We start from the raw sequence: 13174 nt of genomic DNA, 5'->3' as shown, positions 1-13174 counted from the left end.
TTTGAAGGAAAGGAAATAAATGTTTTCCATTTTTCATCTTGACTTATTTTCTGTATGAAAGCAGCTGTGTTTTTGATAGGTTTATGGTTTGCATGAATTAATATTTAAAGAGGCTTAGGCCAATGCATGGCTATTGCTGTAAATCTTGATGTTTATTTCTGCCTTATAAAATTCTATCATGGCCTACTTGGAATTTAATATTCGGTGGACAAATTAATTGGTTCTCTGCACCACTTTTTTTTATAAGTAAATTATTTTACAAATTTGAACAAATTTAATTGCAACTTTTGTTTAGCTTGCTTTTAAGAACTTTTCTTAATAAAGCTCACAAAACTTCTCAGCAAATAAATCTCCCGTAAGTAGGAAAAAAGCTAGATTTCATACATGCTTACTTTGAATTAACAGCAACTTTCCATAGGTAAATCTGCTCTTGCAAAAATGTGAGCAGAATATTAAAAAATAAATATTTTTATGTTTCATGGTTCTAGAATAGAAGCCATAAATGCAGTAAATACTGTTTGCTGTTTGTTTAGCTACTTCAAGCTTCATTTTTCACATTTTCAAGTTTATTAAGTTTAAAAAAAAAAAGGCAGCCTTGGAAGGCAGCTACTATGGAAAATTGAAGTTTGCATTAAAGATAAAATAGTATTTCCAGATCCTTGAAATCCATTTCTGCTGAAACTGCTGTCAAAATCGTGAAGCTGCATGAGTGGAGAGTATTGAATCTGTGATTATAGTTTTCTCAGGTTTGTTTTTCTAGCTGTTCAATGCACTGTGTTTTATAAATAGTTATTAAAGTTGAGTAATATTCAGTTCTCTGCAGTGTTATGTGTCATTGGCCTTTTGTGAATGTGCATGTTTTAAACTGCAAGTTTTAAACATTTTGTCCTCTCAGTGTTATTAAAAATGAAATAAACTGTACCATTACATAAAGAAATTGTTGCAGTTTTAATTGCTAGTTTTAGAAACTAGGTTGCTTTATAAAACCTTCAAAGCCACTGTAGTTATAGTCTAAGAAGGTGTATCCACTTCATAGCATTTTAACATTTTGTTGACCACCCAGGTGATATAGAAAATAGCCCTTCATGGAGTCTAGCTTGGTGAGAGGCGTGGTTAATTAATTTGAGTCCCTCGCCTGACAAAAAAAAAAATTTCTTTAATAAAATTCCTGTATTTTGATTCTTCAGTCAGAAAAGCCTCCCAGGATTGTCCCCATTACATATTTAAATCAGCCGGCAAGTCAGCCACTAATTCCTGGCTCCATCCTTTCCCATCGGATGGATTTCCTAAGTTTTCTAAACCCACCCAATTTTTTTAAGTTCATGAGAAAGTGGCCAAATGTAGTCAGTAACATTTGAAGGAAGTAACCAAAAAGATATTAAAATTGCCATGTGAGACAAAAGCACAAGAAACACCGGAAATGAGGCCAACGGCCTTATCACAAAATAAGCATCAATTGGCAAAAGAAAAGCAACTGAAGCTGCAGTTTCATAAACTGCTAGATCGGATTAGTTCACAGAGAGGCTGCACTGGGTGAGCAGTTTGAGAAGCTCCTGGGTCTCCTAGCGAGGTGCAGCGTGTGCTTAGGTGTCTGGGGCCCCAGGTCCTTTTCTAAAATCTTCCCAGGGACACTGATTGGGTGTGGGTCTCCCAAGCAAAACCACAGCAAAACAAGGTGTACAGAGAAGTTTCCTGTGGATTATATTAAATGATTTGCACATTCATCTCCACTCCCCCTTGAAGTGTAAGCACTGTGTTTATACTGACCCTGTGGTTTCAGATGCCTTCTAATATTACCTAAATGCTAAAGGAAGCAGCAGACTTGAAATACATTCTCATAAATTCAGTATGTCATCCCCATTGAATGTTTTTGTATGCTTACAGCATCTCTAATCTCAGCTTCCATTTTGGCAACACAGAGCCATGCATTTTAATGAAGAAAGATCTTCCTAACCTGGATAATTTCACTAATAGGCTAGTAAAAATTTATCCAAAAAATTGGATAATACTATGTTTTACCGTTGTTTTTATTTCAAATGCAAACTATGTATCTAGCATTTCAAATAAGAATCCTCTGTCAGAATAATTGCTTTAATAACTAATGTTTAATTGCAATTTTAAAATAGCCATCTACATGTCAAAATACGTCAACAGTTTGTCCCCTTAACAGTTTAATACATCTTTAAATTCTTGTTTTTCCTGAATGTGTACTAAATAAGTGTTTTAGGTTATGCAAAGGTAAATTGATTCCCAACCAAATGAAATGAATCAGATTTCTAATTGTGATTGCATAGACTTTCAGGAACTTTTTGGTTATCTTGTTTTAGAAATTTTTTTTTTCCTTTGAAGCCAACTTCGTTTTAGAAAATTTCTTATGGATTTAAATCAATCTGGCCAATTCTCCATTATATGACATAACTAATAATAGCACAAGAAAAAATAAATAGGTGGGGAAAATAAGAGGGAACAATCTATTCATTTGGACAATTAAAAGTGTTGGCTTTATAATGAATAATCATTCTGAAGCAACTTTATTAAATACATTCTTCTAAAGCAGATAATAAATATACAGGTCATGAATACCCAACGGGGTGGGAGAGCGCTCTACTCCTGGCAACAAGGAGAAGCTGGCCAGGTATCAAATTGGGCCATGGATTTTCATGGACTCATTCCATCAAGCCATGGGGCCATTTTCTCTGTTCCCCGCACTCCGATCAACAGTTACATCTACCCTCCCACAGTACTTAGCCTTTTGTTTCTGTTCTAGGGTAGATCATCTGCTTTCCATTATTTATTGTTAACCTACTACACAGCTCCCTCTCCACTAGAATGCAAGTATTTGGAGACAGTGACTCTAACTTCTTATTTCTCAAGACAACCCTACACAATAAGATGCCATTAATATCTCCATTTTACAAATGACAAAACTGAGACACAGTGAAGGTAAGTGACCCAAAGTCACTCAGCTTATAATAAGTGACAGAGCTAGAAAACTAACCCAGACACTATGACTTCAAAATCCCTGCTAGGTCACCTGGTCTCCTGAGTTTCTCATGTGCAAAGGGAGAAATGTTTGTCATCTAATACTTCTATTCATGCTTTATATGCTGTGATTCATAATGTAGCACAAAATCTGTTACAATGTCCTCTATTCTATAGGATATCATATCTATAGGATGTGTACAATTTAACACGTTTTCCCCAGACGATTTTCTGAAAAGCAGGTTGACTGTTTTTTTTCCTGAGAAAATAGGCCTTCTAGAAATTCTAGAAAGTTCATTCTACTGGGGAGGGAGCATGTAGTAAGTTATATGTCATAAAGAACATAGAATTTCAAAACAGCCCACCAGAGTTCAAATCTTGGCTCTGCTATTAGTGTCTGACCTTGGGCACAGCATTTAACCTTTCTGCTTTGACTTCTTCATCTGCAAAGCAGGCATGATAAAAACCCCTACCTCAGGCTTGTGGAGATTAAATGTTATAATTCATAAAGCACTTGGGACACACACAGTGCCTAGTAAATGGCACCCATTATTTGCATAAGTTCCTTTCAAAGTGTAGAACTTCCGTTCTTCAAAATAATGGTGATTTTAGGATGTTAGGCCTCAAATTCTCTGTGAAAGTAATAAAGCATTAATCAGCCAAATTTCCGCTGTATTTTGATGTTGTGGCAAGCCTCTCTTTGGAAATTTCAGGTGATTTGACGTGACCCTTGCTCTCTAAACTTTCTAAAATGGCGATGTGATCAAGCTGCTTTCCCTCATGGAAGGCTTCAAGGTTCTCCCTTGCATTTGGTGTATAGCCTACCACCATGGTTTTCAAGATCTCGGATACTGACCCTGCCCATCTCTCCACCCTCACTCTTTGCATTCTTCGTCTAGTTTCCAGAATGTTCCTTGTTCATTTATGCTGTGGGTGTGTCTCTGCCTTTCTACCAGTTCTTTGCTTAATACGCTCTTCCCCTCATTCCCAGCACTGGTTTCTCCCTCCCCCACCCAGTCTTTCTCACTCACATCCCATCCATCCGGAGGCTCAGGTCCAATCTCATCCCCTCCAGATGAGTGAGGTGTTGCCAAGGCACTGTATATGTCCCCTATCATTGCAGTTACCAGAATGAATTCTAAATGTTGGTTTTGGGGTTCATATTCCCCTAAATGACTGAACTCCTCTGGAAAGCAGGAAAGATAATGTGCTTCTCTCATAGAGCATCTGTAACACCTTATCACAAGGACTTGCAGCCATGCCTGAGTCCATGAACACAGAGGCTTTTTGAATCAGACCTGAATTTTATTCATCTTGATACTCCCAACCCCTAGCACAGTGCCTCTTTAAGGTGGTGTCCAAAAAACACTTGCTGAATGGACAATTTCTGGAAATCTGCTGCAGGATGGCCCGATTACCCTGGGTTTATAAGCGATATTAGCTACATATCTTTCAGAGAGAAGTCCAAAGACATGCGCTGTATGTCAACAAGTAGGTGGGGCTATGATTTGATTCAGTGTCACCGAATGCCATGTTACAATGAGGACACAGTGTCTCCCTAATTTTAAACAACTTATTGCCCATAACTTGATTAATTGGAGCACCTTGCTAAGGAAGGGAGGTTTGCAGAAAGTTCGTGAGCTTTCTGAATTCCTTAGCATTATTTTGCCTAACGGAACCACTTTCCAAAGGGATGGCAAATGGCCACTTCTCTAGAGAAGTCTGACAAACCAGAGGATTTTCAGTGGAGGCAGTTCTGCCCTCTAGAGGACATTGTGGAATTGTGTAGGACCATCTGTGCCCCCACAGTGTTGGGGTACGGGAATGGGTGTGCCGTGGGTATTCATTGGAATAAGACTCAGTTTTAAAAGAGATCCTACAATGCATAGGATGGTCCACCCAACAAAGACTTGATGACTATCAGCATGACTTTGGAATGTCCCACCTTTTCTTTAGGTGGAAACCCCTAATCCCATTATACCTGTAAAGTATCTTTTGCACTGCTTTAATGTACACTGAATTTTCCAGATATATAACTACTGTGAATATCAAAAGGAGATCAGACCTTGCTTTGTTTGGAAAAAAATCACATTAATAGCCGCAATGCAATTAGGATGGATGAGTTGCCAGTCTGGCAAACCTGCATCAGTCTGGGTTTGGAACTGTCACGTCTCAGTGATTCTGCGTAGAGGTCTGAATCTGAGAACTTTGTTAGGTCTACTGAAGCTGTTACATATTTTTTTAAAGATTTATTTGTTCATTTGAGAGAGAGACAGAGAGAGCAAAAGCAGGGGAGAGGCAGAGAGAGAGGGAGAAGCAGACTCCCCACTGAGCAGGGAGCCCCACATGGGACTCGATCCCAGGACCTGGAGATCATGACCTGAACTGAAGGCAGACACTTAACCATCTGAGCCACCCAGGTGCCCCTGAAGCTGTTACATTTTGAAATAAATTATTTTCCTTTTCTTTCTCCTTTCTATTTACCATGGCAACATTGCATTGATTTTTTTAAAAAATCCTATCTGTAGGGAGTAATATTACCTATAAATTTCATTTTAGGATAAAGGGATGGCACAAAATGTTTGTTCTAAGGAGAGCTCACTGGGCCCAATAGAGTTGACAATTGCTGCTTTAGAGAGAGGAACTGGGCTTCATGCTTTACTCCATACTGGACTTCATGGCATAGAAACGTCAAAATTTCAACTCAGGTGTCCCCTCACTGTTTGAATCTGGCTTTGCACACAGCTCCAGTATTGACTAGCTCTGGGACCTTGGGCAAGTTACTTCACTCCTCCAAGTCTGTAAGATAGGAATTAAAATGCTTCCCTGCTTGTAGTTGTTTGGAGGATAAAATTAGTGCATGTAAATATTTACAATAGTTTTGGACGCCTGGGTGACGCAGTCAGTTAAGCATCCAACTCTTGTTTTCAGCTCAGGTCATGGTCTCGGGGTCTTGAAATCGAGCCCCATGTCAGCCTCTGAGCTCAGCCCCACAGAGTCTGCTTAAGACTCTCCCTCTTCCTCTGTCCCTCCCCACCATGTTCTCTCACTCTCTAAAATAAATAAATAAATCTTTAAAAAATACGTATTTAGAATAGCTTTTGGCTCATAAGAGCCCAGTAGAGGTTAACTTTAAAAATATCAAAGGAGGGGCACCTGGGTGGCTCAGTTGGTTAGGCGACTGCCTTCAGCTCAGGTCATGATCCCAGGGTCCTGGGATCGAGCCCCACATCGGGCTCCCTGCTCGGCGGGAAGCCTGCTTCTCCCTCTCCCATGCCCCCTGCTTGTGTTCCCTCTCTCGCTGTCTCTCCCTCTCTCTGTCAATTAAATAAATAAATAAAATCTTTAAAAAATATATCAAAGGAGCAGTATGTAACAGACATGAATAAAACCAATCTAATGACATAGGCATGTGCTCCGGAGCATGCTCACAAATGTGTGTCCTTTTACTGCGAAGCCTTTCCTCTTTCCCTTCCTTCCTCCCTCCCTCCCTTTCTTGCTTTCATGTGTTGTCTTGGAGAGTATGGGATAGCTGAGGTCACCATTTTAGTCATGGGAGAAAGCAGGGCACTAGAAGTCACGGCTCCTCTGCCCTCAGACTGGGCAGAGGCACAGTACCTTCCAACTTGCTTCCTCAGCTGGAAAGCAAAGTGGCAAGGCCACATGGCAAGTCCCTCAGATCAGAACTCTACCTCTAAGTAGCCCTAGTTTAAAAGGACTACTGAGGGGCACCTGGCTGGCTCAGTCGGTAGAGCATGTGACTCTTGATCTCAGGGTCCTGAATTCAAGCCCCACGTTGGGCTTAGAGCTCACTTAAAAAATAGGTAAAAGTGTATTGTATTTTCTAAAAACTACAAAATGAAAAGAGCTACTGAGGGTGACATATGGTAGCACGAATTCATATAAACCTGGGTTCCCAAACGACACCCACAGGGGCCAGGTATGTTACAAAATGGAGTGAATGGGGCCGGGCTGGGGGGACCGGGCAGGAGGCTGATAAATGGCAAGCGCCTGGTCTGAAAATGGCTGGCCTGATCCCATGGCAGTGCACGCCCCTCCGTGCCGCGTCTTCCCAGTGTCCCAAGAAGCCAGAAATCCAGATTCTTATGAGAAATGTCCCGACTTTTCAATCTATAAAAATTCACTTCCTTCGCTGCTTTTCACAAGCCCTGCTGCAAAAAGAGCTTTTTAATGCAATTCAAAATCAATGTAAGATTTTTTTTAATTTCAAACTATGAAGTGATAAGTAAAGACATTTCCTTTTATTGAATAGCAGAGTATCATTAAGAAGATAAAATGAAGCACGTTGATCTAAAATTTCAAATGGGCATCACAAAAACATTTTATTTATTCTAACCCAGCAGGATATATGCCCAAATGTGTAATCCTCAGACGTGGAATTCAGTGGCACTTAATATATGTAATATTGGGTGATTGTAACCAAGAGCTGGACTCTGAACTCCATAGTTATTACATAAAAAATTTCAGTGTGACTACTAAATAATTAGTACCGTCAATGTGGTAAATACATTAAGTTACAAATCTTTACATTTGTACATAACTCATTTTACAAATAAAGGTTTTAAGACTCAACTGTCCAACTTTCTTTAAACACTAAATGTTGCTGAACAAAAAGTCTGCAATAAATATTCCCTCGGGTGGGGGAAATGCTTTTACGTAAGATCTGTGTTACAATGAATATCTGTGTAAATATTTAAAACCTTAAACTCCTCATGTGGTTATTGAAATCTTGTATTCTGAAAAAGCTTATATTTTAAACAAAATTTAGTTATTAATTTAAAAAGTAACTGTTCTCACAATGCTGATGTTATTCATTGTTAGGTTCCTCCCCAAATCATAAATAGGTTGTTCAACTGTCCCCTCAGGTTGCTGAGTTGTTAATTTTTTTAAAAAGAACCTTCAATAATTACCATCCAGGTGTTTTCCTTTGCTTGTTGAGGTACAGATTTGTATTATGACTCACTGAACAACTTAGAATGAAAAAAGAACACGTGGGCCTTTTCTCAACAGTATAGCTGAGCTGTCCAATTACACATCTTCAGCCAATTTGCAACTTTAAAAGTCGAACTGCTGCGTATTTGGAATAAAAGTAGCATAAACTGAAATGTAATAATCACCATGTTTTCAAAGCCAGAAAGCAATTCTGTAACACACCCATCCTGTGATTGGAGCCAGGAAGCGTAGGACTAAGAAGGCGCTGTGTTTTCCTAGCACATTCCTCCAGGACATTGCGGGGTTCAAGGCAAATTCCCCCGGAAGTCCTTGGGGCAATGGCGACAGCCCTCCACCTGTCTTCCAGGTGTACTATCGCTGTGGCTTGTCAACTGGAACTGAAGTCCGGACAACTCTTCCCAGGCAGCGGGGGCTCCTGCTGGAGTGGGTAAGCGAAGTATTGGGGTGACACCAGGAAACCGGATGGCTGCGTCAGGTGGATTGGGTGGCCTGTGGTGTAAGGTGGGGGCGGTGAGGGCACCAGGCAGCCTGGCTCTGCTCTGGCAAAGGAGAATCTGCGGATGGAGCCCCCAGTGGAACTGGAGCTGGTGGCCGTGCTGGACTGCCTGGAAGGTGCCCTGAGGCTCGTGGAAGTCAAGATCATGGGCAGGGTCTCTGTCTGGTAGCTGCGGAGTGAGAAGCGGATTGGCTGCTGTGAGGGCTCCTTGGGTCTCAAGCAGGTGCAGCAATAAATAGCCACTAAGGAGCCCAGGATGATGAAGGCAATGAAGATGGAGCCAACGATGAGGAAGGGAACATAGACGGGCTCTAAAAGGTAAAAACAGACAGACACAGGTGTTTGGACAAGAGTCTCCCAAACTCCAGGCAGCTCCCGGTGGGAGGTAAGCGGCCCAGTAGGACCACCCTTGTCAGCCCAGGCTCTCGGAGCTTATTACTGGTAATCTCTGAAGTGCGAACTGAGATGACTGAATATTCTTGCTCCTAGCAGGGGAAGGAAGCAAACTGATACTGGAGCCTCTGTTAGCAATTAGCCATTATATTGCACATCTGGAAATCAGAAGGAACAGAACCTACCCTCCTGTTCAAGCACTGAAGGGAGGGGAAGGGTGAGTTGTTTGGTCACCTTGACTCCGGATTTAAATCCAGGTTTTGGGTAGTTTTATCACGGTGGGGCACTTGGGGCTCTGACCCATCCCTGATGCTGAAAATTCTTCTCCCGTCCAAGAATCTCCAATCTAAGCAAAGAGAACCAGCTTGTAAGGGAGACCCCCATTATAAGACTAAGGAAAGAATGGTATAAAGAAAGCCATAGTGGGCCTCAATTAACTGTGTCTTGACTGCATCGGAAATTGTGCCTGGCTCTTTCTTATTTATTATCTGACTCAAGTCCTGTGGAGACTCTTGTAAGGTGGACATGGTCAGCTCTGTTTTCCAGATGTGGAAACATACTTGTTTTTGACCCTCCCAAAGACACACAAGCAGTGATTGACAGGTAACTATCAACCCGGAGGTTCTGCAGGTTCCTGGGTGTAAGCTCTTCAGTCTCCCATCCGCTCTGCCATGTTTAGTAGTAGAAGGCGAGGGGAAAGCGACTAACCACTTACCTGGGGGCACTGTGCTAAGCATTCATACACTCTCACTCAATCCACAATCCAACTCCTCTGAGAACAATATGCCCATTTTAGAGTTGAGACGGGGCCCAGAGCAGTTAAGTAACTTGCCCAAGTTACACAGCTGGCAAGGGGCAGAGCCACAAGCCAAGATCCCTCAGAGTTCGGCTGATCCCGCATCAGTGAGTGCGGGGCCGGCCCCCTCTCCTGCTGCCCTCCCCCCCCCCCGCCCCCTGCAACAAACCGGATTCGGGGAGGCCCAGGAAGGAATCCCCGCTGCAGACTGCGCATTGACCCTTACACTCTGCAGAGCAACCGGGTCCCCCAGGGTGAGTGGAGTAAGCCAGGGGAAAGCGTCTGTATCTTTTTGTAGAGGACCGCCTAGAGTTCCCTGCTTTCCCCTGAGCATCCTTTCTCCAGAAACCACTTCGCCAATCCCCCAGATTGGGAGTTTTGACGCTCAAAGTTAAATTCCTTGAGAGTGTAATGGAGTTCTAAGGCAGAGCAGGCTCCCCTTTCCTCCGGGTTATTACTCTATTGGCGAGTGGCTCTGGGGCAGAGGGGGTACTCTGGGCACCAATAATTCTCTTTCCCGCGACCTTCTCTTGCCCGCTTCAGACCTCCGCTGTGGAGTTCTGGGGTGTCACCCGCTCTTAGCTCCGCCCGCTCCCCCGGGTCCCGGCGGTAAAACCATCGCCTCGAGCTCTAACCGGTTTCCCTGACGTTCCCATTCAGGTGGAAAGCTTTTTCTTTTCTTTCTTCCTTCCTTTTTTTTTTTTTTTTTTTTTTTTTAGGTGTAAAGTTCCTCTGCTGGGGTCATGATTTACTCCGCTCTGAAGTGAGCGGAAATTTGACCCGTGTTTTCCGACACGAGAATAGGGGGCGGGCAGCCCCTGCGACCCTGGTTTCTGAATCTCCACCTCGAGGACCTGGGCATTTCTGAAAGGCGTGACAATGGGGGTGGGCCAGAGAGGGTAATTCGATGCAGAGAAATGAAAGGAAGTGGGGAGAACGAGGCAGAGGCTTAGGAACGCTACCAAAGATCCACCAAAAAGGGGGGGCGGTGAACGTGGCTCAAGTTCCTGGGCCCTGCGGGGCTGCAGATGAGCGCTCCCCAAGAGTTGCGGTCTCTGGCCGCCGGCAATCCCCGAAACTCCTGGAGTGACCAGGACGCACCATGGGGCGCCCCCACCGCCCTGGAAAACCGCAACCCGACCTGACGCTGCCCCCGTAGCTCTTCTCCTCACCTCCCGCGCTCCCGCGAGCTCCAGCTGTCTCGCCCAGGGCCTCCGGTGCAAGCCCTGCCAACTTTCCTGGGGCTGACCCGCGGAGACCGCGTGTGGCGGGAATCGGGAGTGCAAGCGAATTAGGGCGCCTGACCCGAAATGCGACCACCCGCTCCGCCTCGATGCCCCCACCTGGCCGCCCCACCAAGCGCAGACGCCGGGCGGGGGCCGAGGGCCCGCACTTACGTGCGGTGATGCCGGGGTGCTCCAGCTCGCCGCGGTCGTTGGTGCAGCTTCCCTGCTCCAGCCTGGCGTCGGCCGCGGCGCAGCAGTAGCGCAGCGCGCAGGAGCCGCAGCAGATGGTGGCGTCCAGCGTGTCGAAGTCCTCCGGGCACTGGAAGCCCTCGTGGTAGTTGCCCTGCACGTCCACCCAGCCGTGGCAGTATTCTCCCGACTGCTGGGCGCCCGCCGGGCTCCAGCGCAGCCAGCCCAGGAGAAGCCAGAGCGCCAGCAGCGCCCCCATCGCCGCTGGGCGCCCGGACCGGCCGGGAGGGAACGCAGCGGGAGAGCGAAGCGCGGAGCGCCGCGGTGCCGCCTCCCTCCCCGGGGCGCGGCTCGGGCGGCTGGCCCCCGGCGGCCGAGCCACCGCCCCCCCCCCACAACTCCTCGCGCGGGCTAGCAGGGGCCGGGGAGGCGGCAGGGGCTGCGCCGCGGGCTCCGCAGGCCGGGGGTCTGCATGGTGCGCGGGGGCGAGGGGGCGAGGGCCCGCGGGAGGCGCCGGCGGAGGCTGCTGCTGGGGAGGCTGCTGCCGCCCTTCGCTGGTCTCATACTGCGGCGGGCGCGAAGGGCGCGCCGGACCGTCGGCCGCCTCCCGCCCCTCTCCTCAAGGGAGCCATCACGTCCCGGGCTGGCGACCCCCGCGCCGCACAGCGCCCCTCCTCGTGGCCGTCGCCGGGTCCCGAGCGGAGCCCGAAGGAGGAAGAATTTGAGATCCCCACGTGCGGGCGCGCGGGGACCCGCGGCGCCTCCACCCCCGCCCCTGTCTGTCTCCGGAGCAGGAGTCAGCCTGACCGCGGCCAAGTACAAACGGCCTCGGGGTTGCTGACAGCTCTGCCTGCAAGGCGTCCTTTAAAAAGGAAGAGGGAGGGGGAGACAGCGAGGGTTAAGAAAGAGTCCGCCCTCCCGGGTCGCGCCGCTGGAGCTAATCACCGCGGGCGCGGCGCGAGCTGCGGGTCCCCGAGGCTCTCGGGTTCGCGCGCCCCCCTCTCCGCCATTCCCGGGGCCCCCCCGCCTCCCCCCCCCACCGCGCTCTCCCAGGACTGGACTCTAGGCCTGCGGGGAGCAGGCCCCCCCCACACACACACACAGCCCAGAGATCTCCGCAGAGCGAGGGCGACGGCTGCCGAACGTCCGCGGCCATCCACGCGCGTTGGCCCGCGGGTGGGGACGCGCGAGTGCTTTGTACGGATGTAAGTAAAAGCGCGCGCGACCACTGAGGTTTGTCGAGTCTTGTGTCGCCTGTTGCACAGTTCCGGACTCGATCCTGGGACACCTGTTCTAAGGGTTCCGAACATGATTTAAAGGGGCCGCCAACATTTGCACTTAGTTTTCCACCTGAAAGTTTCCACTTCTAGGAGGAACGGCACGTTTTCGCCAACAGACCCACACATGCACTCCCCCGCCCCCCAAACCTGCGTGCCGCCGGGTGAAGAATCGCCGGTCACCTCCACCAGCCGAGGGCAGCTCGAAAACCCTCAACGAGCACGACTTCGTTCACACCCACAAAGGAAATAAAAGAACAAAATTAATGATAATTGAGCCGATCTGAACTTCTGTTCGGGCAAAGAAACACATTCATTTAAATGATGTGTCCCCTGTGTGCTATTTTCAGGGGCACCGCTCCTTTAGCGGCCTAAGTGCCTTATGAAACTGGTGCTATGTGAAACCTAGGCTAAACTCAAGCATTTGTTTTTACTGCATCCTGAACTTCCTCTCATCGTTTACTGGTGTGTGTGAATATGTTCCACGTATCTCAACCTATTTGTCAAACGGTCTGAATGCCCGTGTCACTGATTTAGATGTTGGCAAGTTGAGTGAAACAAAAGAGACAAAAGTTTGCTGTGCACCAGCAATAAAAAGTGTGCGGTCAAAAGCATTTACCACGCCCGCAGCTTCCCCGTGGTCCCCAGTCGGTTCAGAGCTTTTTTTTTTTTTTTTTAACTTCGAATAAAACGGTTTCTCTTCTTAAATCCAAGTTAAAGTATATTCCAAGTAAAGAATTACTTCTGACTTCTGCTTTTAAATATTGGGATTAGCATTTAGTTATGAAAATGTAAAAATAATGCTCAACATTTCAGATGGTAAGTAGGACTGTGTAAATAT

At 46.5% G+C, this 13174-nt stretch overlaps 1 protein-coding gene across 1 annotated transcript; it reads right to left on the bottom strand.

The window, feature by feature from the left end:
- Nucleotides 1-8319: 8319 nt before the first annotated feature.
- On the bottom strand, nucleotides 8320-11439 carry SHISA3 (shisa family member 3). Its single transcript, XM_025887784.2, has 2 exons — nucleotides 11039-11439; nucleotides 8320-8763 (listed from the first exon to the last, which is right to left on the bottom strand). Exons 1-2 carry the CDS (start codon nucleotides 11313-11315, stop codon nucleotides 8324-8326), a joined length of 717 nt encoding a protein of 238 aa, XP_025743569.1. The 5' UTR covers nucleotides 11316-11439; the 3' UTR covers nucleotides 8320-8323.
- Nucleotides 11440-13174: the final 1735 nt, after the last annotated feature.

This window comes from Callorhinus ursinus, unplaced genomic scaffold (assembly GCF_003265705.2).
Source record: "Callorhinus ursinus isolate GAN/ISIS: 27379988/994484 unplaced genomic scaffold, GSC_fseal_2.0 scaffold4, whole genome shotgun sequence".
NCBI classification, from domain to species: domain Eukaryota; kingdom Metazoa; phylum Chordata; class Mammalia; order Carnivora; family Otariidae; genus Callorhinus; species Callorhinus ursinus.
Note: the sequence above shows the minus strand (reverse complement) of the source record. Positions and strands in the feature narration are given on the sequence as shown.

What these genes read in the sequence shown, in the direction of transcription:
- SHISA3 (XM_025887784.2), bottom strand. Translation starts at nt 11,315, where the DNA reads ATGGGGGCGCTGCTGGCGCTCTGGCTTCTCCTGGGCTGGCTGCGCTGG. An exon ending in GCACCCCGGCATCACCGCAC is followed by an intron (nt 8,764 to 11,038) that starts GTAAGTGCGGGC and finishes TTTACCTTTTAG; the next exon opens with AGCCCGTCTATGTTCCCTTC.